General features: G+C 46.9%; 1 protein-coding gene across 1 annotated transcript; it reads right to left on the reverse strand.

The window, feature by feature from the left end:
- Positions 1–1,277: 1,277 nt before the first annotated feature.
- Positions 1,278–3,389, reverse strand: LOC119162188 (neprilysin-1). The gene has a single exon (XM_075887806.1). The coding sequence runs from the start codon at positions 3,387–3,389 to the stop codon at positions 1,332–1,334; it is 2,058 nt and encodes a 685-aa protein (XP_075743921.1). The 3' UTR covers positions 1,278–1,331.
- Between the last annotated feature and the right edge of the window lie 20,895 nt (positions 3,390–24,284).

The raw sequence follows: 24,284 nt of genomic DNA on the forward strand, positions 1-24,284 counted from the left end.
CGCGGTGCGCGTGCTCGCCGACGTTCATTTCGTCGCATCACGCCGGCGTTGCCACGCCAGGCGCCGGTCCTGCTATATACGCGCAGGCGCGCGCAGCGCTGTTTTGCTTTGACGCATGCGCGTTTCAGCGCGTCCCGCATCCCTCATCACGAAAAAAGGGAGACGCAGTGTTGTTTAGGTAACGCATCGGCTCGAAATGCAACATGTCGCATTTCGCGCCGGTTGCCGTCGAGCCGCGCCAACGGACGCCGGTTGCGCCTGGCGTCAGACTAAAGAGTTATCGTGTTTTGCTAACGTAGCTTCGCTGTACCCAGTGTGCGCGCGCGTGACCGCTACATTGGAGTATATTGGGCCCTTCATGAAGTGCTCCCGGCTGTTTTGCAAGCTCCACTTATACCAAATTTGGTGCTACGGGACGTCCATGGACGACGAAATATGACTGGTGTAAACATGATAATCCTGACATGCGTGTCATGTAAGAACATGACAACATACCACGCTTATAGCTGCTCGCGGCCGTTTCGCTAGCTCCACATATACAAAATTTGGTATCATGTGACGTGAATAGATGACGAAAGTAAACAACACATCCAAACTTGATAATCATGACATGGAAGACATGTACGGCATCATTTACCTCCACCTCGTAACGCTGTGCTGATTTTAAAGTGACATATCAACATCGCCATTCGCGCTTCGCATATCACCGATTCTGAATGCACGTGGAGTCTGCAAATTTTTTTCTGAGTATGACCACTGAAAATTGTATTTAAAAAATGTTAGCACCTTGTGGTCGCTGCTTAAAACACATGAAAAACATCGGAGAAGCACTAGTTGTGTAACATCGTATCATTACCATATATAGTCACTTATTTCTTCCGCGTGCGTTTTATTCAGTCTTTGCTAAAAAATATGAAATGTGCAGGCCGCCGATAATAGTATGTAAGGATATAGTCACAGATGCCGACCAAGCAACAAGCATGTGGTTGTAAAAGCACGAAATGTAAATTGCCAGTCATGGCCGACTTATCCTCCAAGAGCCGCGCCTGTACGGCACTCACATTATCGGGCAGTGAAAAAAAAACCTACGCACTCTGCGACATCCAGGAAATCATGAAGACAAATGGCCAAAGTTATTGGTAACACGTGTCTCTAAAGGCAACATATTGCTTCGCACTGCCTTAGCCACTGTCTTTAGTGGCGCAGCGGCAAGTTTTGCATGCTTAAAACTCATCGTGGAGCAACACCTAAGCTGCGCCACGAAAAAAAGAAACGGAACAAAAGCTGCCAATATAAGCAATTCTAACTGAAACAAACAATTGGTCTCGCGGTTATTCGAAAAACGTGCACTTCTTCTGCGGGTTCATAGGAGTGTCGAGTTCGCATTGGAATGCGGTGGCAAACTGGTCCATTTGTCGCAGGGGCACATTACAAGGCTCGCCGTTGCTGTGGACGGCGCAAGTCGTCAAGCAGTAGCTCAGGAAGAAGAGCTGGTCGTCGTCGAAGTCGTCCAGACCGTGTAAACGCCGTTGGACGTAACCGTCCGTGGCGATAGCTTTGCGGTGCGCGATGAACGACGTCGTCAGCGCCGGCGCTAATGGAAACAGGGCCGAGAAGCGCACTTCTCGAGGATCGCGGCTGCCGGGTGGCGGTGTACTGCGGACGCCATTGTCAGAGCCACTGGTCTTCGAGTCTGATAAGAAATCGCAGCTGATACGCTCTGTGTAGGCCGGCGAGTCCCACCAGTGCTCTCTCCTTCCCAAGTCGTTGACGAGGACGCCTCGCTTGTCGAAAGAGCGGACCAAGCATTCGGCGATAAGGGTGCCGAAGGTGCCGTACGTCATGGCCATGGTACCGTCCAGGTAGAGAATAGGAGGCTCCATGGCGCCCAATGACATGTAAGCGATGTTGTAATAGTAATTATATCGGCTGGGCGCGCCTCCACCGAGCTGTTTAGAGTAGACGCTGATGAAGCTGTCGTGGCCGATGAGGAGTCGGTAGGCGGTTGCTACGGCAATGTAGTTGCTCAGGAACGACGAACCGATAGTGGGGAAGTCGCGGTACAGCCGAGCCAGATCGGTGTCAGTAAAGAAGCTCTCATCCGGCATCGCGTTAAGCGTCAGCTCGTCTATTTTGACCGTCGCCCTATTCTTGACGATTTCATCGATCCATGAGGCGTCTTGGATCTCCTGCTTCAGCGCCTCCTGTATTGTGTGATGGAAACGTTTAAGATCGGCGCGCACGCTAGGAGTGTAGCGCGAGTAGATGTGCTGGACTGCAACGAGAAGACCGAAGTTTGCCGTCGTGTATGATAGGCAAGCCCGCTTCCAGAAGTTGCGGTTCGCCTCGGGGTCTGTCCCGTAGCGCATTTCAGGTTTCCCCGCGAACAGCCACAGGGTCGTCCGTACGAACACGAATGCGAAGCCTTCCAGGAGCGTCTCCTTCTTGTTCTTGTACTTCTGCTGCAGCGCGTTAAGGTTCTGCAGTATTGCGTCGTCTTCCAGCGCCACGGGGCTGTCGAGTGTCCACCTGAACTGGGGTCGGTGCAGAATGTTCAGATGCTTGAGCCAGTCGTTCGCGCGATTGGGCATCAGAAACGCGATCTCCTTGAGCGTGAACTGCGTGTCGCTCGTGGCGTCCGGTGGTACTTTGAGGGCGGCGTTTATAATGTCTTCCACTGTGTTCTTGAGCTCTTGGATGCTCGAGGAGGATGGTGCCTCGACCCCAAGAATGCGGCAATGAATTCTGACTGATTCGGCAAATGTTAGAGGTGTCCACTTGGCGTCCAGCCAGTTTATGTTCAATATACCTCGCCTGATATACAGTGTCTGCGGCCTTTGTTTGTAGGCGGGAAGCGCCCTGAGGTGGAAGAGGAGATTGATGTTCCACGTTATTGTCATATTCAGCAACGGCAGCAGAGCGTCTATGGCCACTTGCGGCTTCTCCGGCCAGAATAAACCGAGCTGATGCTTGAAGTCGATGAACACTCCGACCTCGGCGGGCGTCATTTCGCGTCGATGAATGCAGCTTCTGTAGTAGTCCGGGGCCTTGGGCACCACGGCCTTCTCTCTGGAACCTTCCTCCATCTCTTCGATGGCATCTGTGGTCGACTGTTCGAAGATTCGCGCCACCATGGACTTTTCATTGTTATTTGGCTTCCAGGAGCCGCACGTGAACTTGTAAAAGTCCTCGCACGGATTGACGCTGGTGTTCATTGCCTTCTGGAGCTCGAGAATGTGTCTTAGACAATCGGGCGTATTGCAGAACTGTATCGTGGGTCGAGTAAAGGCCCACACGAGGAATATGAGCAGGGATGCGCAGGCGATGAACAGCGTTGTCGAGGCAACGATGATGATCACTTGTGTTCTCTTCATTCGGTAGCGGGACATGATGGTACTCTAGAAAATAATAAATAAGAAGATGTTGTCGCGTAGCTGATTGTCACTTAGCTAATCGGTGAATTTAAAAATTTTGTAAAGTGAACCATTTGAAACAAACAGTATACGAGTTTTTGTTAGGCTTGGATGGAGGGTGCATGTGTAATGTAATAGTCTTCACAAACACTGCGTTTTTAACTCGACAAGGACCCCATGACCTCGCATAGAAGTTGGTTTCCGTGGCCTTTCGAGGCGCTCTCTCTATTTTGCCGCTGTCGGATATTTTCTGTGCAATATTTGCCTATTGTAATGACTGTATAGTTTGTCGTTTTTTAATGAGATGTTTGTTTTCTGAGATACTTCGCCAGTGTTCTGTCTGGTGACTTCACTTCCGAGTTCCATTGCACAATCTTTGATTATACTAGTCAGATTATTGTTCATTGTGTCAATGCTGACGTCAGTTACCTCGTTTAGAGCCGCGAATTTATTGAAAAGTGAAACTCTGAATTCCTGTACTTTCCATCTCATCGTTCGCTCATTAATTGACTTGCTAATTGTGTATCAGTTCATGTCTGTATACTTTTTAGGTCTAGTTGAATTCAAGCTCTTACCATTCTGTGGTCGCTGCATCGGATCTTTTCAACTACATCTACATCCTGTACAATGCCCGAGCATGCACGCAGAATATAGTGCATTTCATTTTTAGTTTCGCCATTCGGATTCCGCCTTTTCCATTTACGGTTAGCTCGTTTTCTGTAGAAGGTACTCAGGGTCCGTAAATTATTACGTTCTGCGAACTCAACTAATAACTCCCCTCTGGCATTCCTAGAGCCAATGCCATGCTTCCCCTTGCGTGGTCTCCGGCCTGTTTCTTGCTTATTTTGGCATTAAAGTCGCCCACCAATATTGCTGATAATACGTCTTCGTAAAAGGATATCACTAAATGATCATTATGACTGGATGTAGGCGCATAGGCCTGTGACACCTTCATCCTGTACCTTTTGTTAAACTTAATTACGATATTTGCCACCTTCTTACTGATGCTATGTATTCCTCTATGTTTATAGCGATATTCTAGTAGATAAGGAGCCTCACCCCTAGTTATCTTATTTCAACTAATGCACGGTAGCATAGGACGTGTCCGTTCATTAGCACTATATAAGCTTCATGTGTCTTCCTAACTGAGACCTATTACATCTAATTTAACACCCTCTAATTTCTTGAAAAGCACAGCTAGACTAGCCTCACTAGATAGCGTTCTAGCGTTAAACGTAGTCAGATTTCAATGGCGGCTTGTCCGGACCCAAAGATTCATAGCACCTTTCGCTGCGTCGCAGTTCTGACCGCCGCCTTGGACAGTTGGTTCGCAGCCGTTAAAGACTGAGGGCCGAGGGCTAATTGGTAATGTCATGGGAGGGGGTGGCGAAGTACTACCAGGATGGCCAATTATGCTCTGGTGAGGGAGTGCATTGAAGGCAGGTGGTGGCCACTGAGGTCACACCCCAGACATTTTTTTATGGTTGCCTCGTCTCGCGTTATATTTGAATATATGGTTGGGAATTGCCCGGCAGCGGCATTTGAGCAGTGGACCTTTTGCCAGCTAGGCTGGTGCGCTATTCCTTAGTAGTATTGGTTCTATTGCACTTTCTTAGAGCGGCAGAATACTACATAACTGCTTATCAGTCCTCAACTTCACATTAGTCGTAGCTCATCTGATTTTCTCTCATCTTAGCAAACTCAATATTTCTAGGAAAAAAAAACAGAAGAAGGTGAGGCTTAGAACTTTTGACTCTCCCACTCAAGATTTTATTCTGCCGTAACTTCTTTGTGTCTTACTCAATTTTGATATTGTCGGATTCAAAAAGCGCCCAATGTCGAAGTTTTGCTTATTTCGAAGGGTATAGCAGTCCTACATTGACGTTTCCTGTCCACTTGCGTGCTTGTGTTTTGCGAACTAATCGGCTTCTTCTATGCGATTTTTACGCTGAGTGTACATGTCGCGGACGTTTTTAGTGCATGAAAAATTAAACGCGAAAAGTATTCTAACTGGTAAAGAAAAGACTGGTGCTGCCTTGAGGCTGCATAGTACTTTGTTGGTGTTTTTATTAAACATTGAAACTCCGGCAAACTAACATAGCAGTAAGCAGTGCTGACTATTCTTGATCCAGATCCACGTACTAGTAATTGCATCTGCGGTGAGCTCAATGACGTAGAATGGTAAACGAAAAATGAGGCCAGATGCAGCAGACAAAATAGAGCTAGCAGAGATTTCGAAGTTAATCAATAGGCATAATGGACGGTATAACACGGAGAGAATCAAACATGTGGAAGAAAGCGCAAAAAGCCTGAAAGCTGTGAAGGCAAGCTTCTTCATATAGGCAAAAATCGGATGCATGCACTAAAGGACAAGGAAGTCAAAGTCACTACCAGTATGGAAAGGATAATCGAGGTGGCGGATGAGTTCTACAGAGAGCTGTACAGAAGCCAAAACAAGCAGGGTGATACCGTAAGAAGCAATAATAGCCCAGAGTAATTTGACATCCTACCAGTAACGACAGGAGAATAAAAGCTCTAGAAGGAATGCAAACAGACAAAACCGTTGGGAAGGATATAACGTAACAATGGACCTGCTGAAATATGGCGGAGAAATTGTGTTAGAAAAACTGACCGTCTTATGTACGAAGTGTTTCTTCACAGGAAGGGTACTAAAATCTTAGAAGAACCCCAGCATCATCTTAGTCCACAAGAAAGGAGACATCAAGGACTTGAAAAATTACCGGCCGATCAACTTACTGTCCGTTCTGTACGAGTAATTCACAAAAGTAATAGCTAAAAGGTTTAGGGCGACATTAGAATTCAATCAACCAAAAGAGCAAGCAGGATTTCGTGCAGGCTACTCCACAATAGACCATGTTCATACCATAAGTCAGGTGATAAAGAAATTCGCACAATACAACCAACCCCTATACATAGCGTTCATAGATTAGAAAAAGGCGTTTGACTCAGTCGAGACATCAGCAGTGATGCTGGCACTACGGAATCAAGGCATCGACGAACCCTATACATGAACATAATAGAATAAATGTTCAGCGAATCCACAGCCACCATAATCTTCCATAAAGAAAGTGACACAATCACAATAAAGAAGGGTGTAAGGCAGAGAGACAGGATCTCTCTAATGCTATTCACCGTATGCTTACAAGAGGTTTTCAGGGCCCTAGATTGCGAGGATTTGGAGACAAGAGTCATCGAAGAGTATCTTAGTAACCTGCGATAGCTGCATGCTGTATCCTAGACACGTTAGAGATGCTTCGATATTGGGACCATAAATGAAACTTCACCATTTCTGGAAGAATTTCAACATCTTTATCTCCCTTTTTTGTAATGATGCGAAGGTGCTGATAATGTTTTAATTTAAATCCGTCCGGCTATGGTGACGCGTTTTCAACGTTTCGCAATCCATGACCATTAAAAAAAAGACTCATGAAAAGTTTAAATGACAACTGAAATCCCAAAGAGTGTTTAGATGAGGCTCTGAAAGGTCGCTCTTCTACCTTACGCTGCGACTGTGCTGCGCATTCTGCGCAAGCCTGGCGCTTTCTTTTTTTGTTTTGATTTTCATTTCAATTTCTCTTTGCTTTATTGTGATCTTCGTACTTCTAAATGTTACCCTATAGGTAGTGGTGTGTTGCACACATCGGTACAACTTCCCGGTGCTGCGTAAACACATATATACTATACGCAGGCTGCCAGCGGACTGCAACACGTGGCTAAGTCCTGTCTGGGAGGTCCCGCGTTTCTCGTTAACTAGTGGCAATAACGCCTTGTAAATAATTTAAATAGGCAGGGACAAAGCTAATTACGTTGTCCAGATAATACCCACGTTCGTGCAGTTTGTACTTACTGCTAGGATGCATTTTTACCGCTATAAACACGTCTGAATCCCGAGAGTGGTAACATGAAAATTCAAAAATATTTTTCTCGCTTAAAACAAAAATTAACTTGATAAAGCTTTCTGAGTGAGTAACCAATGAAGGTTGCTACTAAATCTGCTATTGCTCATATTTTTAGTAGGACTGCGTCATGGCTGAATTAACGGCCGAAGATGTGCCAAAATGAACATTTTTGCTACTTTGTCACCACCTGTAAAATTTGTTTCGCACTGTATACACTTGAAACTATTTTTGGTCTTTATTGAACTATTTTGTTAATATGCTAATGTCAACTGTCCAATTTCTCCTATTTTTTTCTATAAAAATTCCCAAATACGGACGAAATTCTCTATATTTGAAGTCACACAAAAAGATCCACGAAAGCGTAAAAGCTCGTTAAACTTATCTTATGTAAAACGCCAACCATTGTTCTAAACGTAAAAACTTGTCTTGACCTAGTATTAAAAGAACGTATTTTTTGGCAACGTGTTTCAAATGAGGCTTGTGGTAATGGAATGTTTTTTTCGCAAGAAATTTTTTTGGGAAACATATTTGGACTTAGGAAGGTAATTCTGAATTTTCTCAGGTAAATCGGAGATGGTCGAGCGTGAAAATGACTATATATATATATATATATATATATATATATATATATATATATATATATATATATATATATATATATATATATATATATATATATATATATATATATATATATATATATATATAGGGACAGAGAGAAAAGAGAGAGAGTCTACATACATAAATAAGGGCCTTGCTTACCTGCATCCCTTCCGGCTCAGGAAACAGTTCACCCCAGTTCCTGGAGCTGTCCTAAAGACAAAGACGTGCATAGAAAAAAATATTGTTTGCACCTCAGCAGGACCACGCAGTGAATTTTAGAATTCGACGCCTCTTTTAGACATTGAAGGCAGAAAAAAAAGCGTCTAAAACAATGTTAGTACAGTGTATAATCGCGAGCTTACACGGTTTGACATACAAATGATCTAACACAAGCGCTCAAAATACCCAGTCTGTCAAAAAAAAAAATCATGCTGCTGCTTTAACAGGGGAGCAGCTTAAGCTCGGGTAAGCTGTCTGCCATGCGCAAAATATATCGTCATCGCGAATGCAATGGCTCGGCCACCAGGTCGTTTGTTCGTCGTCTTAATCGTTAGCTTCGCTCTCAGAACAGGTGCGCCGATTTGAACGGCGTGAGATGCGATAATTTGGATGGTCGACCGAACAAGTACACATAATATACATCCACTTGCCCAGTTTTTTTTCTTTTTACTTGAGTCCAGAGAGAGACAAAGAAACCCAAAAAGTAAGTATAAGAACCAAGAGCAAGACAAAGAAAGAGCTCAGTAGAAATAAACACAGAAGAGACATAGAAACAGAGAACAGATAAATTGGTAAAGCCACCCAGCCCCTTTCCGCTTTCAGACTTGGCAGCACTAGTTCGAACTTGCTTTACTTGCTTTGGGTTGTGCAGTTGAAGCGTTTTTCGTCGTTTTTCTCCTTTGCTGTACCTCAGCTAAAGACATACTGACGTGAATAAGCATATACTGATTCTGTGGTTGACGTGCTGCCTGAAGCCGAGCACAACGGTCCCAAGTGTACCCTCTGCGCCAATCTGTACGACAACGTGTAGACCTTTTCACAAACAGCTCCTGGGGTGCCGCCATAGTGTTTTCTTGGCTGCGCTAAATAGGTGGGACCCCTGTACTCCCATGGCGACAGCCATTATACACTCGCGCGCAGACCAGCATGGCGGCGTTTTCCCTTCTCCTGTGAAAAGGTCTGTACGAGTAGATGAGACGAAGATAATGATTTATCAGCGCACTCATGAACTTATCAGCGTGCTCATGAGTATTCTGAGAAACTCGTGCTTTCTTGAGACAACGCATCACAATGAGCGCACTACATAAGGGGTGTATTATTTCATAGCATTCAGCTACGAAATTTTCTTCATTATAGGAAGTTTTAATAATCTTCACTAAAACAATAGAAGTTAATCGTCCTAAAGAAAGAAAGGTGGCGTACTGACGCAGCTATCAACTCTTCTACTGGAGGTGAAATGCTTTCCAAATAAAGCATATGGTTATCTCGGAGACACTGTGTACCGTTTCTTCGTTTATCATGCGCAGGTGATTGGACATAACCCTGAAGCGAGCACACATTGAATCACGTGTCTAGAAACTTGCGTGACAAACTATGCGCTTCTTGAAATTACTTATTGTCACGAAAACTGATTAGGCAGCGGAGCTGGTAGCATCAGCGCACGTTTCCTCCGCTTTCGTCGACATGCGGGTGCACTCTCCCTCCTCTCTCATCAGTACCACCTGTGCTCGAGGGTGCGCTACCATTGGTTGGCTTCTTTCGCCAGCACAGCCAATCACGGTCCTGCTCTCCTCTCCAAACCATCTGCTCCGTTCCCGTCATAGATTGAGCCATTCTCGCCTCCTTTCTACCCGGCTTTCAATTCAGTTCACTGTCTCGCCTCTCGCCCACTTAGCTTTACTCACGCCTTGACTCACGCCGAAGTCGCGAGAATATAGTGAAATCGGAGCCGTAATTAGAGCAGTTACACGGAAAGCTGATCCAAAATAGGCGACGAAGAAAAGCGGTGAACTCACACACCTGCGGGCAGTTAAAAAGCTTGATTTAGTTCTTGACCATGCTAGATGTGAACGTTGACGTCACGGCCAATGCTAGGGATTACCTAACGGCCTGTACAGCAGAAGGAAATATCTTAAAATTTCTGATGCGGCCCAGGCTCCTGGCGCTGCTGTGTTTGACGTTGTTCATCGTAAGGTAATTCTGAGGCTCTTTAAGCGTCTCTATTATAAACGTTAGAAATTATCGGAGGTCATTTATGGACTTTTAAACAGCCCTGCGGAAAAAAATGTCTCCTGTTGAATAAACCAATTTGAAGTGAACGCCTGTCCAGTTCATGTTCCTTTAGTGCATGTGTTTTAGCTTGCGCCGTGAAGTATTCTCGAGCTATGAATCTTCACCAACAAGCTGAAAACCAACTTCCCGTGGTGTGCATAAGTTCGTGCAGCCGACTCACCCTAGGTACGGTTACACTTCCAACGGTGGAATACCTCATAGTCGACGTCAGTTCACCTTTCCGTTTTCTCGTTGATCGAGTTTTCTGTTAACGGGAAAAAATAAAGAGAAAAAACAAGGTGAGAAAGAACGCCCTGTGCTCCAGTGGGATGGTGAATGTAGGACACAAATAACTCCATCGCTATTTGCGTACACGTTCGGGAACATCACTTCAGCAACACACAAAACACCAATCTTTTCAGTGTAATTGAAAATTTGCGCCTTTGCCTCTCAAAGTATGCCTTCGAGTCGTCTTAGACAAATACGTAAATGGCGGTGCATGCGAGATTTTACATGCATTCTCGCGTGACTCACCTCTGCCATGCTTGTAGGGGTTGCAGCTGCCGTAACATCTTTCGTCGACGACTTGGACTCTCTCTCGTTGAGCTCCTTTTTCGTCAGATTCGGCTTTCCAACATGCGGTTGGGGGCCGTGACCCTTTTGTTGACGTGAAACAAAAAGAAAAGCAGTTCTTAGACTTGACATGTTGGCGGCACTTCTCGCTCTTCATACATACATACATACATACATACATACATACATACATACATACATACATACATACATACATACATACATACATACATACATACATACATACATACATACATACATACATACATACATACATACATACATACATACATACATACATACATACATACATACGGACGGACGGACGGACGGACGGACGGACGGACGGATGGATGGATGGATGGATGGATGGATGGATGGATGGATGGATGGACGGATGGATGGAAACACTATATGGGCCATATTTCGTTAACCACAAATAGAGCGTTGAAGAGAGACAGCAAAAAAATCTCGTGAGACTACTCTCTGTCTCGAAATATTTTTCGTGTCAGATCCTGCGTAGTAAATCAACCAATTTGCGTTAAATTAATAATAAACAGTGAATTTATTGTCCTGTAAACACGGCGATTTTTCTGGTAAGCACATTTCGCTCGGTCGCCCTCTTGTTTCGACAGCGACGGAGCCTACTTCGGTGCTCATAAAACAAAGGTATACAATGAAAGGGTGTTGCCAGATTATAATGTGAAGGGGAGATTCGCACGGAAGCCGTCTGGTCGAAAAAGAACAGATGACAATTAAACTGGACATCGCGGCAAGGAGTGTTCCCATAAAAGCAAGACGTTGAAGCTCCTGCACGGGGGCCCTGTTCGTAGGTTTTCATCTAGAAAAACCCAGTCATAATTAGAATCAAAACAGATATAAATAAGGCTACCAAGCTTCCCTCTTTTTTTTGAGCTTGGCAGCATTTAAGTGAAAATGCCTTAATTTTTGTTAGGTTATTACCGGCCGTTGAATGCCACAACTTTGCCCGTGTGGCTAAGTTGTACTGTACTGTGCCAATCTAGTCCCCCTCCACCACAGCTTTGGACCCGTAATTTCGAAAAATGACAAGCTGAGTTAACGGCTCGCACTATTCGGCTAGATGGGGAGAGAGAAAAAGCATAGGAAGAAAGGGTCCGAACAGGAGGTAGTAGTCGGTTCGCTGAGCTGAGCGAAAACTGTAAGAACTACGAAAATTGGTAAAAGCTCACAAGGGTATTCGACAATCTATCTGCCGCGTCTGTCTTCACTACGGCATCCCTGCATGCACTTACTCGTTTTCCTGTACTGGACGAGCTGGAAGACTTCTTCGACCCTACTGAGTGCTTCCGCTTCTCTGCGGTAGCGCGGTTGGCCATGGTGAACGACGAGAGTGTTTAGAAGGCGGCAGAAGGAGCGAGGCGTCTGTAGCTGCTCTTCGGTCGACGGGTGCGGTGACGCAGGCGGGCTCTTCTTCTTCTCCTCTTTCTCCGATGGCTCATACCCAATGCAGGGGATTGGCCGAGTAGTAGGCAATTTTTGCAGTTTCTTTTTTCTTTAGTATACTACTGCTATAAGCTAGAGCTGACTAATAAAGCGAATTTGAATACGAAATGTTATTGATCATGTGGGCTCGCGAACTGTTGTCTTTTGTTTTTCTTCTCTTCCTCTGGTCGTTCATACCGAATACAGGGGATTAGCTGAGTAGTTAATCATTTTTAGTATTTTTTTCTATATAAGCCAGAGCTAACTATTATAGTGAATTGAAGTATAAATTAATATTCATAAGAAATTTGATGAGGCGCGCGCTGGCTCTTCTTCGTCATGAATTAAAGTCACTGGCAATGGGTGGTGGTTGATGATGATCATCATCATGCGCTTAATTTATAGCCCACACCCACACTGAGGGATCAATAAGCATGCAGATCGGGTAGGTTGAAATGAATCCAAGTTCGTTGGAAGCGCGAAATTAACCTACACAGGGACAGCTTGTCTCGCTCCTTCTTTCTATAGCTGTTTCGGTGTAGCTTAATTCGGCGATTCCCATGAAAGTGGATATGGGAAATTGGCCAAGAAACAAATAATATATATGTAAAAGTGATCACATAAAATTGTTTGAATAATGAATTTTAGGTTAGAATAAATCATAAATTTAGATACTTGAGGTTAAAACCGCCCTGATTCATTTGAAAGTTTTCACTTGCGAGTGTTGTCTTTGACGCGGCTGAACACATGGGAATGGAATGGAATGAAAAAAACTTTATTTCAGTCCTGCAGGACGCGCTTAGCGCGTAGCGGGCGTCTCCCACGTAGGGACCGACAGGGAGTACCTGGCGGCCGCTTCGTGGGCCTGCTGGACGGCCCATTGCTGGTCGGCGAGAAAAGAGCTCCTGAGGGACCTCTCCAACTTGCTTGAGGTAGAGTCGGGAGGAGTTGTTCTACACTCCCAAAGCATGTGTGCGAGTGTCGCTTTGTGTCCACATGATGGGCATGTGTCGCTGGGGTATACATCGGGATAATAAACGTGAAGCGTGGCAAGGTTTGGGTACGTATGTGTCTGTAATAGGCGGTGTAGTAGAAAATATAGAATAATTTACTGAAGCTCAATCAACCGCATTCCGCACAGGTCCGCGAGTCTCGCTCAACTTCGTCGTTGTCTTTTTTTCGCTCACGCCCCAACGCAGCACATGCATGTTTGATGGCGCTAGTGACGTTTCAACACGATGGTACTTCTGCCCATATACTTCTGCCCATATACTTCTGCCCATATACTTCTGCTGATATTGTCACGTGCTTTACGAAAAGAAAGACAATGACAGTTGTGCATGTGCCATGAAGTACAACGAAATGGATGAAAAAGAAGAACTCGTTTGCGCGTTCTATTAAAAGAACTTACCTGCTTCTGGCGTCTCTGTTTCGACGTCGTGACACTGGTGGAGCTGCTGGGGCCTACAACCTGATGCAGGACAGTCTTGCTCGGACCCGTTCATCTAGTCCAGAGACTCAGCCCCTCGTCACGACTCCAGTGCATCGATTCAGTCGGCGCCTACTAGGCCTAAGTCCAGAGTCCGCACCTGTTCCGCCTCTTTCCAGCATGACAGCTCCTACGACATCCACGGTTATCCCGCCATCGCAGACCACTCTTCCCTCGCAGGTAACTCTTGAACATCCTCGCGTTCCTGAAGTTTTCCGTGGGGAAGAGTACGAGGATGTCGAGGACTGGCTCGAACAGTTCGAACGGGTCGCTGTGTCCAACCACTGGAGCGAACAGCACAAACTTGGCCGTGCATATTTCGCACTGGAAGATAGCGCTCGCACGTGGTATGAGAACCGCGAGGCTACATTCCAATCTTGGGAAGACTTCCGTCGAAAGCTCCTCGCTACATTTTTGAACTCGGACCGACGGGATCGCGCACAGCAAGTGATTGAGGCACGTGTGCAAAAACCCAATGAAACAGCCGCCATGTACGCAGAGGGTATGATCCGTCTGTTTCGACGAGCTGACCCTGACATGCCCGAGTCGAAGAAGGTGCGTCACCTAATGCAGGGTGTTAAGGAACAAGTGTTTGCGGGCCTCGTACGAAATCCACCTACAACTGTAGATGAATTCATAAAAGAGGCAACAGTCATCGAGCGCGCACTGCAACAACGACACCGACACTTTGACCGCCTGCAGAACCACACGGCAGTAAGTGCTGCAGCTCAGAGCACTGCCGCATGCGAAAGTTCCCTGCGACAAATGATTAGAGAAATACTTCGTGAGGAACTTCGGGCCCTCTGCGTTCCCCCTGCCCAACCGCCAGTCGCATCTGTTGCCGAAATCGTCCGCCAGGAGTTGAGGCAAGCCATTACACCACCCGCGCCAAATCCTGAGCCACACCCAGCGAGCTACGCTGATCTGGTCCGTCGTCCTCCACCGACATTTGTGGCGACGCCCTTCCAGCCACGACCCACTGCCGTACCTTGGTGGCAACGAGATTCTACGAGACGACCACCAGTTCGCCGAACTGACTTGTGGCGCATGGCCGACCGTCGACCTATTTGCTACCGCTGCGGAGAACCTGGTCACATTGCCCGCTATTGCCGTCACGGCGATTCTGGGTTCGGGAACATTTCTCGTCCCGCTTCTTTCCGCTCCGAAGATCGTCGTGCCCACGATGCCGATCAACTATCGCCTGCTCAAGCAACCCCACCGCGTTGCTGGCGATCTCCATCACCTGCGCGTCACCGTGACTTCCCTCAGAGCTACGCGGACGTCACCCGAGGCCGTTCGCCAAGCCCGCGCCGGGGAAACTAACTGATGCGACCTCGGGGGGCAAGGTTGCCAATCGTCGACACACTGAAAAGTTCCCCCAATCATCGCAAGAAGATATGACGACAACGACGATGAATACGACGACGAATAATAATGCTGATGAAGTTGTACGTGCCGATCTCAGCGTTCTCATTGACGGACATCACGTTACAGCACTGGTCGACACTGGCGCCGACTTCTCCATCATGCGACAAGAGCTCGCCGACCGCCTCAGAAAGGTCAAGACTCCGTGGACAGGGCCGCACATAAGGAGTGCTGGTGGTCAGCTGATGACACCCACGGGTAAATGCACCACAAGACTTCGCATCGGAGATTCTAGCTTCGTGGCTGTGGTATAAGGCGTCGCTACCGACTACAGCGCTGTGCGGTGGCACGCGCTCGGTGGCCGCCACGGAGAGAAGAAGAAGATGGAATAAACAAGATGTCTCCGTTTATGCTGTGCTATTCATTATGTACGATGTAACATATTTTGGCGACGAGGATTCACCAGCCCATGTGCTACCGGCCTGAACCTCATCTGTGCCCTCGTTTATTGCCTACCATCTTCTACGATGAGTATTTCGGGGCTACAGCCGCCACCTCCGTTCCTGTCGTCACCTGGACTTTCGTCCTGTTGCCAGACTGCTGTAAAGAGTTAATTTTGGGCATGGATTTTCTTCAAGATCATGGTGCTGTTATCAACATCCCTCAGCGTATGGTGACGTTTTGCGCTCATTCTTATGCCGACAACAGCAGTGAAGAACCGCGCGGCCGTTTGCGAATAGCCGACGATGTGACACTCCCACCGAGATTCTGCTGCCTTGTGTCGGTGTCCAGTGGGTGTCCTTGCTATAAAGATGTGATAGCGGAGCACATAGTCACTCTTTTGTTCACGCAAGGCATTTCCATCGCGAGGGGCGTCCTGGCGCATACTGGTGGACAGGCAGAAGTGCTCCTCACAAACTTCAGCAACGAGCGCCGTCAAATCCAGAAGGGTACCGCAATTGCCTACTACGACGATGTAGGCGAAGCTGGGGATCGTTTTACTTTGCAACCAGATGACGCGACTGTCCCCGCCTCAACCACTTTGTAGGTGGACATCTGCTCCACGCTACCGCCCTCCGATAGGAAGCGCCTGCTTGAACTCATAAACCAATTCAAAGACTGCTTTTCGCGTACGTCAAAGGTACAGCAAACACCATTGACCAAGCACCGCATCATTACTGAAGACAAAACGCGACCGATTCGGCAAAACCCCTACCGTGTGTCTCCGAAAGAGCGCGAGGAGATTCAGAAGCAAGTACACAAGATGCTCGCGGATGACGTCATACAACCTTCGAAAAGTCCTTGGGCGTCCCCCGTGGTTTTGGTCAAGAAAAAAGACGGCAGCTTGCGCTTCTGTATTGATTATCGCAAGTTGAACCAAGTCACGAAGAAAGACGTCTATCCACTGCCCCGCATAGACGATTCACTCGATCGGCTGCGTCATGCGCGCTATTTCTCTTCAATGGACCTCCGAAGCGGCTACTGGCAGATAGAAGTCGACGAGAGAGATCGTGAAAAAACGGCCTTCGTGACGCCCGATGGTCTATACGAATTTAAGGTGCTTCCTTTTGGTTTGTGCTCGGCGCCAGCCACTTTTCAGCGTCTCATGGACAGCGTACTATCAGGCCTGAAGTGGCAAACATGCTTGGTCTATCTGGACGATGTTATTGTATTCTCAGCAACATTCGAGGAACATCTCAGCCGTTTACTCACCGTCCTTCAAGCCATACGTTCGGCCGGCCTTACTTTAAAACCGGAAAAATGTCATTTTGGTTTTAACGAACTCAGCTTCCTAGGCCACGTCGTCAGTCACGAGGGTGTTCGACCTGACCCGGCCAAAATAGACGCCGTAGCGCAATTTCCTGCACCATGCGACAAAAAGGCCGTGAGACGCTTTTTAGGGTTGTGTGCCTATTACCGGCGATTTATTGAGAACTTTTCGTCTATTGCGGCGCCATTGACACGACTCACACGTGAGGACGTCCCCTTCTTTTGGGGTGAACAACAGCAAATGGCGTTCAATGAACTACGACAACGCCTGCAAACACCTCCAGTCCTCGCGCACTTCGACCAGGAAGCCCCTACAGCACTTCACACTGACGCCAGCAATGTAGGTCTGGGTGCCGTTCTGGTGCAGTGGCAAGACGGCTGTGAAAGAGTAATAGCCTACGCCAGCAGAACTCTCTCTCGCACGGAGGAGAACTACTCGACTACCGAGAAGGAGTGTCTCGCCGTGGTGTGGGCGGTCATCAAATTTCGTCCATATTTGTACGGCCGCTCCTTCAAGGTTGTTAGCGACCATCACTCTTTGTGCTGGCTCACCAACCTTAAAGATCCATCTGGCCGTTTGGCGCGCTGGAGCCTAAGACTTCAAGAGTTCGACATGACCATCGTCTATAAATCTGGGAAGCGGCACACCGACGCCGACTGTCTCTCACGGTCGCCAGTGGAGACTGTCGCTCGTGATGACGAAAACATCGACGCGGCATTCTTGGGAGTCGTCAACACGGCCACTATTGCACAGGAGCAGCGCAGTGACCCCGAGCTGTTACCACTCATTGAATATTTAGAAGGACGCCGTAAGGACGTGCCGTGGTTATTTGCCAGAGGACTTCCATCTTTTTGCTTGCGAAACGATGTTCTCTATAAGAAAAACTTCTCACCAACCGGCAACCCGCACTTGCTCGTCGTGCCTGCCTCTCTTCGAAAAGAAATAATGGAAGCGTGCCATGATGAAGCAACTTCTGGTCATCTAGGCTACACCCGAACATTGTGCCGACTGCGATGCAAGTACTACTGGCCAAAGTTACCCGCTGATATTAACCATCACGTGCGAACTTGCACCGACTGCCAAAGACGCAAAGCACCTCCTAGCAAGCCAGCCGGTCTTTTACATCCAGTCCTAGCACCAGCGAAGCCGTTCACCCAGATTGGAATGGATTTCCTGGGCCCCTTTCCAACTTCCACAACAGGTAACAGATGGATAATCGTGGCCACCGATTACCTCTCCCGTTATGCGGAGACTAAAGCTATGCAGCGCGGCACAGCAGCAGAAGCCGCTCAGTTCTTCATCGAAAACATCGTCCTTCGGCATGGCGCTCCGACAGCAGTGATCACAGACAGAGGACCTGCCTTCACCGCAGAACTTTTGGAGTCGGTTCTCAGACTCAGCGGTACAGCTCACCGGAGAACAACTGCTTACCATCCGCAGACAAACGGACTGACAGAGCGCCTCAATAGGACCCTCACAGACATGATCAGCATGTACGTTGACACGGAACATAAAAACTGGGATCAGATATTGCCGTACGTGACCTTTGCCTATAATACCGCTCGACAAGAAACCACTGGAATGACGCCGTTCAGTCTGATCTATGGTCGCGAAGTCACGACAACGTTGGACGCCATGGTGCCGCATGAGTGTGACGACATCCACGTGGACGCCGAAGAATTCACTCAGCACGCCGAGGAAGCCAGACAGATCGCGCGTGTGCGCATCTGTCATCAACAGCATCAAGATGCACAACGGTACGACCCCCGACACAAGTTTATTAGCTACACACCAGGCGACAAGGTCTGGGTCTGGATTCCGATACGTCGACGTGGACTGTCAGAAAAACTTCTAAGACGATACTTTGGCCCATACAGCGTCACGCGACGCCTGAACGACGTGAACTATGAAGTTGTTCCCGACACTGACTGTAGTTCTAAGCGTCGAAATCATTTACCCGAAGTCGTACACGTCGTCCGTATGAAACCGTATTTATCCAGTTGACGCGACCACTTCATACGCCTGGTAGAGCGCCTAGGTTGCGCATCGGGATGATGCCTCTTTCGGAGGGAGGCAAATGTCACGTGCTTTTCGAAAAGAAAGACAATGACAGTTGTCCATGTGCCATGAAGTACAACGAAATGGATGAAAAAGAAGAACTCGTTTGCGCGTTCTATTAAAAGAACCTACCTGCTTCTGGCGTCTCAGTTTCTGCCGCAAGACCTCTGTTTCGACGTCGTGACAATATACTTCTGCCAACCGTACTTCTGCCCATATTGTATGTACCGTTGCAGTAGCAACAAACAAGTCCATGCCTATGTCTACGCATTTTCGAATACGTACAAGAAACGGCATGCATAGAGAGAGTAGTCTTTAGTGTAGTGAGAAGCCCACAATGTGTGCCATGAGTGCATACAACGTGGTGGTGCCAGAAAATAAATGTACAAGCCATCTCGTACAACCATGCACCGGGTCAGAGAGAGGCTGGGCATTCCAGCTAGACAGTCCAGACTTCCGTTGACGATAAATAATAAGGTCATGATAAATTCGATTGCAATAACCCAGCCATTGTCACGCGTGTTCGTGTACCGTAGCTGTGTTGGTTTAGTTAAAGATGTAAGGAGCCAACTTTAACAGGTCAATATGGTGATGCCGAAGCCCATCAGAGAAATTCTCAATAGTCGCACTTAACTTGCAATGCCCCGCCGCGGTGGTCTAGTGGCTAAGGTACTCGGCTGCTGACCCGCAGGTCGCGGGATGGAATCCTGACTTCAGCGGCGGCATGTCCGATGGAGGCAGAAATGCTGTAGGCTCGTGTGCTCATATCTGGGCGCACGTTAAAGAGCCCCAGGTGGTCGAAATTTCAGGAGCCCTCCACTACGGCGTTTCTCATAATCACACGGTCGTTTTGGGACGTTAAACCTCGCATATTAATCTTATCGTACACTCTTTAAAAAGTAGTAGTACTGGCTAACTTTGAGGTAGTAAGTTATAAACGTCGAGGGGGGTAACAGTTACATCCTTTGCCGTTACCAACCCCACATATCAATCAATAATCAGTTAACTTGCAATGCTTAGGTAGTCACTGATTGCATGGCGACTATATACGCCACCGGCATACCTCAATTGCAGAAGCCATCGAAAGAGCCATGACGAAATTTATTTATCATAACTGTGTCAAGTGGGTTAAATCAGGTTAGTTTACAAACAATCTGGAGAAATTGTAGTGTGTTTCATCGAGCAGATGAACTAATATTTATTGAACATCTTTATAAACACGCGAGTGGCTCAAGACTCGGGCACGGCCGGACCACTCTGGCGCACTCGCGAGCTGTGACGTAAAATGATGTTTGCTGCGCGGCCGTGTGCGAACCGCCAAACCATTTCGTTACGTGACCAGCTGCTTGTGAACTCGAACTATTTTAGCTTTCTTCTGGTTGACATTGAAATTGAACGATATGCGTCGGCTGAAACTTTGGTAGAAGACGACGACTCCGCTCCGTGCAGCGTGGCGGTCTCTGGTGGTGGGTGGGGTTTTTCAGTTGGCGACTTCTAGGTCATATACTGCTCTGAAATTTTCTTTTATGGTTAATACTCTATGTAAGTGTAGGCAAAATAGACCACCTGCTTCTATATTTTGTGGAAATAAGTAAAATGTTGGGTTACCATTTCATGGTCCCTTTGAACATCACAGTCATCTAAAACTTGAAGGATGCTTGATTTTCAAATTGAAGAATATAGAACGTGATAGCGTAATTGTGATCCTTGCGCATCGCCTTCAACCGTGCCGCAGGGAAAGGGACGTTTGCCCGCTTAGCATTGGCCGTTTAAAATATATATGTTAGAACGCCTACTACAAGAACAACTGCGAAGTACCCACTGCATCATAATTATTTCTTTTGCAAATTGGAAAATTACCCACTATACGCGTCCGTAAGGGAATCAAGCGCCCTTACGCATCTGCACACTTTCTAACCTGTGGGCAGCTTTATAGGTCACCCACTCGTTGCGCAAGTCATTCCACTGCGCGATTTTCTTATAGCGTTTTCTGCGAAGCTGTTTTAAAAATTGGTGTGACTCCGTAGTACAACAACTGCTTGCTGCGCACAAGGCCGGGGTTTTATTCTCAAGCGGATCGAATACATTTATGGGCGAAGCCCCTTATAGGGTTTCGGTTCGTCGGCCTGTCATGTAGTAGTCACGGTACATCATAAACAATTCTACAGCACAAAGATGGGCTTAAGTCCCATTACTCGCCACCGGTCCACACATGCATATTATGAGGTAAATATTCGCGGTTACAGCCGAAAACATTGTGTTTGGCTTCACAGTGGAGTTGGAATCTCCGACGATATTGACTAAGGTGTCCAAGTTGTCTTACCAAAAACTGGAGACACAAATGTACATCTCTAGAATAAATCCCACCAACTCAAACGCCTTTTCTTGAAACCGGTTGCAAGTAATGCAGAAAAGAAAGATATTCGGCATATCCCGCGCATTTTCAAAGCGTTCACAATTTTCTACGTATGTGAGGCCCGCGGGACGGCTTTGAACCCTCCCATAGTAGAGTACCTAGTACTCTAAATTGTTACCTACTTTTTCTAAACACATATAATCCCGGCTGCGGCGGCTGCATTTCCGATGGAGGCGGAAATGTTGTAGGCCCGTGTGCTCAGATTAGGGTGCACGGTAAAGAACCCCAGGTGGTCAAAATTTCCGGAGCCCTCCACTACAGCGTCTCTCATAATCATATGGTGGTTTTGGGACGTTAAACCCCACATATCAATCAATCTAAACGCATATCCTACTAATATCTCTGGAAACGACGTTATTAGCAGGCCGCGTTGTAATCTTTAGGGTTGAACATCCTCTTAGTCTAACCTTGTCATGCGTGAGGCGTGACCGGCAGTATCGGACAAACAGACGGACGGACGCATGGATGGAGGCGGGGATAGACGGATAGACACTTCGTTTCCTCTATTCATCATTCACTCCGTGCATATGCTGTGATTTTTTAATGAGTGGCAAGTCATGAAATGACGCTAAATATATGTACAAATTTGCACGTATGGACATATCTTGAACAGTTGCGGGTACTTACATGACCAGTTATTTGCACTTCTGCAACAATGCCAACAGTAACATGAGTATTAGCCACACCTGAAGCGATAAGCTGATATGAAGGGCGGGTGCTCGCGAAGATAATAGCCCTGGACACTGCTACATAAATCAACTTCAGCGAATGTCACCTAACTACGATTGACGTTAGGCCGACGTGACGCTTGTATGGTAGGAGTAGTCATGTAATGTTTAAAAAAATAAATAGCCCCTTCCCCACCACTGTAATCACAATTTACGTGCCACAAACTATACGGTCTATTTGAAAAGTAGCTCTGAGTCCTGGCGTGACTCTGGTAGAATACTTGATTTCCACGCAGAATGCTGGGGTTCGATTCCAGCTCAGATTATGATATTCACTTTATGCGTTCGTTGGGTCAACGCTGCCTGTCACAATTTTTCTTAAAGCAAACGCGTTAAAATTACCCATGCGTGTCCTCACCGTTCCGGGCTAGATACCAAGTTTAAATCGCTTGTGGTACGTGACATTGTTTAACGGGAAGTGCTTGGCGACGTACGCGACGGGTTTGTGACAATATTCAAGTCTTAACTAGCGCTTCATATTTGTCAAACCATTTTACCCGCCGGTGCTAATTTTGGCCAACGCCAAGTTGAGGAGGTGATGACGACAGCAAGTAGTCTTTAGTGGCTTGCTAGATAGATAGATAGATAGATAGATAGATAGATAGATAGATAGATAGATAGATAGATAGATAGATAGATAGATAGATAGATAGATAGATAGATAGATAGATGCCAGAAGTGCTTGAGGTACGCGAAGAAATGCTTCGCATTAAAAGAAAAACAGTTTAAACGCAAGACGGAAGCAATGAATGCGATAGCAACAAATTATTATGGTATACGAAGTGAGGTTGGCAGCGGACTTCTTCGGATCCGGTCTCGAGTAACTCTACAAAACGCTGGTGTAACGGAATACCGCTGCTTCAAGGGCACGTTTCGCACAGTCTCTTTGCTTTGAGAGTGTATCACGTATAAAAGTATGCGAGCCGCCCGCTGATAGCTGCCCAGACAGCGAAATAGTGCGTGCGCCAGTGATGACCAGGCACCTAAAATCAAAGGTCATAGTTGCTGCTCCAAGGACCCCCACAAGGCTCGCGTCTTTTCGTGCTGCCTAAGCCAAGATGGAGTTTCCTCCTTATCGCAGGCTTCCATCGAGCGACGGAGATGGTCCGGCTCGTTTGATCTCTGCTTCAGCCGCGTTCATCGCCCCTCTCGCCGTGGGCAGAACGTACGAAGCGTGGGGATCTTATGAATTTAGACTTTTTTATTTATTTATTAGAATACCCTCAGGGCCCGTAGGGCATTACTTTATTCCAGACATGACAGCGATAGCAACGGAAACAGCGATGGCAAATACCCGTCGAGATTGTCTATATCGTTGCTATAAGAAGAACATTCTGCGCGAAAAAAAATCGAAATAAGGGGACTGCAGGCTGCTGTGAGAAAAGTAATATTGGATGGGATATAACAGACATCATTGACAGAGGCAAAACTGCCGATTGTTTGGACACGCTTTAAATTCCGGACGCTTACACGGTACCCCCATGAACCCCACAGAGCCAATATATGACACCGTGTGGAGCTTCCGGCCCAAGAAAAATCCCCTAAATCTGCACTTTCTATTCTATTGCGTCTCCGAAAGGGCATTGACAGTTCTAAGCCAACGCCGTTCCCATGCTGTAGCGGACAGTCAGCTTTGCCGCAGCGCAATGTCGTGCTGCGTTGAAGCATATCATAAATCCGAAGGGGTTATGGGGCACGTTGAGGATGTTGGTGGGGGCTCGGCAGCTTGAATTTCTTGTTTTGTTCTTGATTTTCAAACATTGTGCTTTTTATTAACTTTCAGTGCGAACATCAACCAGCTGGTATTTATTGTTATAAGCCATAATGCGGCATGGGTGCATTGTGGTAAGCGGGTGATTTCACCACACACACACAAAAAAAACATAAACGTTGATGGTCCAGCAGCTTGCCATTGTGATAAATGGTATATTGTTCAAACCTGTATCCTTATATGTGGGTTCGACTGTGGTACGATGAGTGATAGTTTGCACATAGTCTAGCTTTCAGTAAATCTAGAGAGTCAGTACTTATGCGTTTCGGAAATGCTGATGTCAAATTCCCTTCAGAAATGAACCTTATGCGAGATATAGGAACGGCCTCTTTTCAAACAGCAATGTTAGCTTACTTGCCTTTGTGTTGTCTCTCCTCAAAACTGTGAAGCTCGCTACTTTGGCATCTGGATTGACATCACACCGCGCACGTGGTTTGCGGCG

The sequence above is a fragment of the Rhipicephalus microplus genome, chromosome 3, assembly GCF_043290135.1.
Source record: "Rhipicephalus microplus isolate Deutch F79 chromosome 3, USDA_Rmic, whole genome shotgun sequence".
NCBI classification, from domain to species: domain Eukaryota; kingdom Metazoa; phylum Arthropoda; class Arachnida; order Ixodida; family Ixodidae; genus Rhipicephalus; species Rhipicephalus microplus.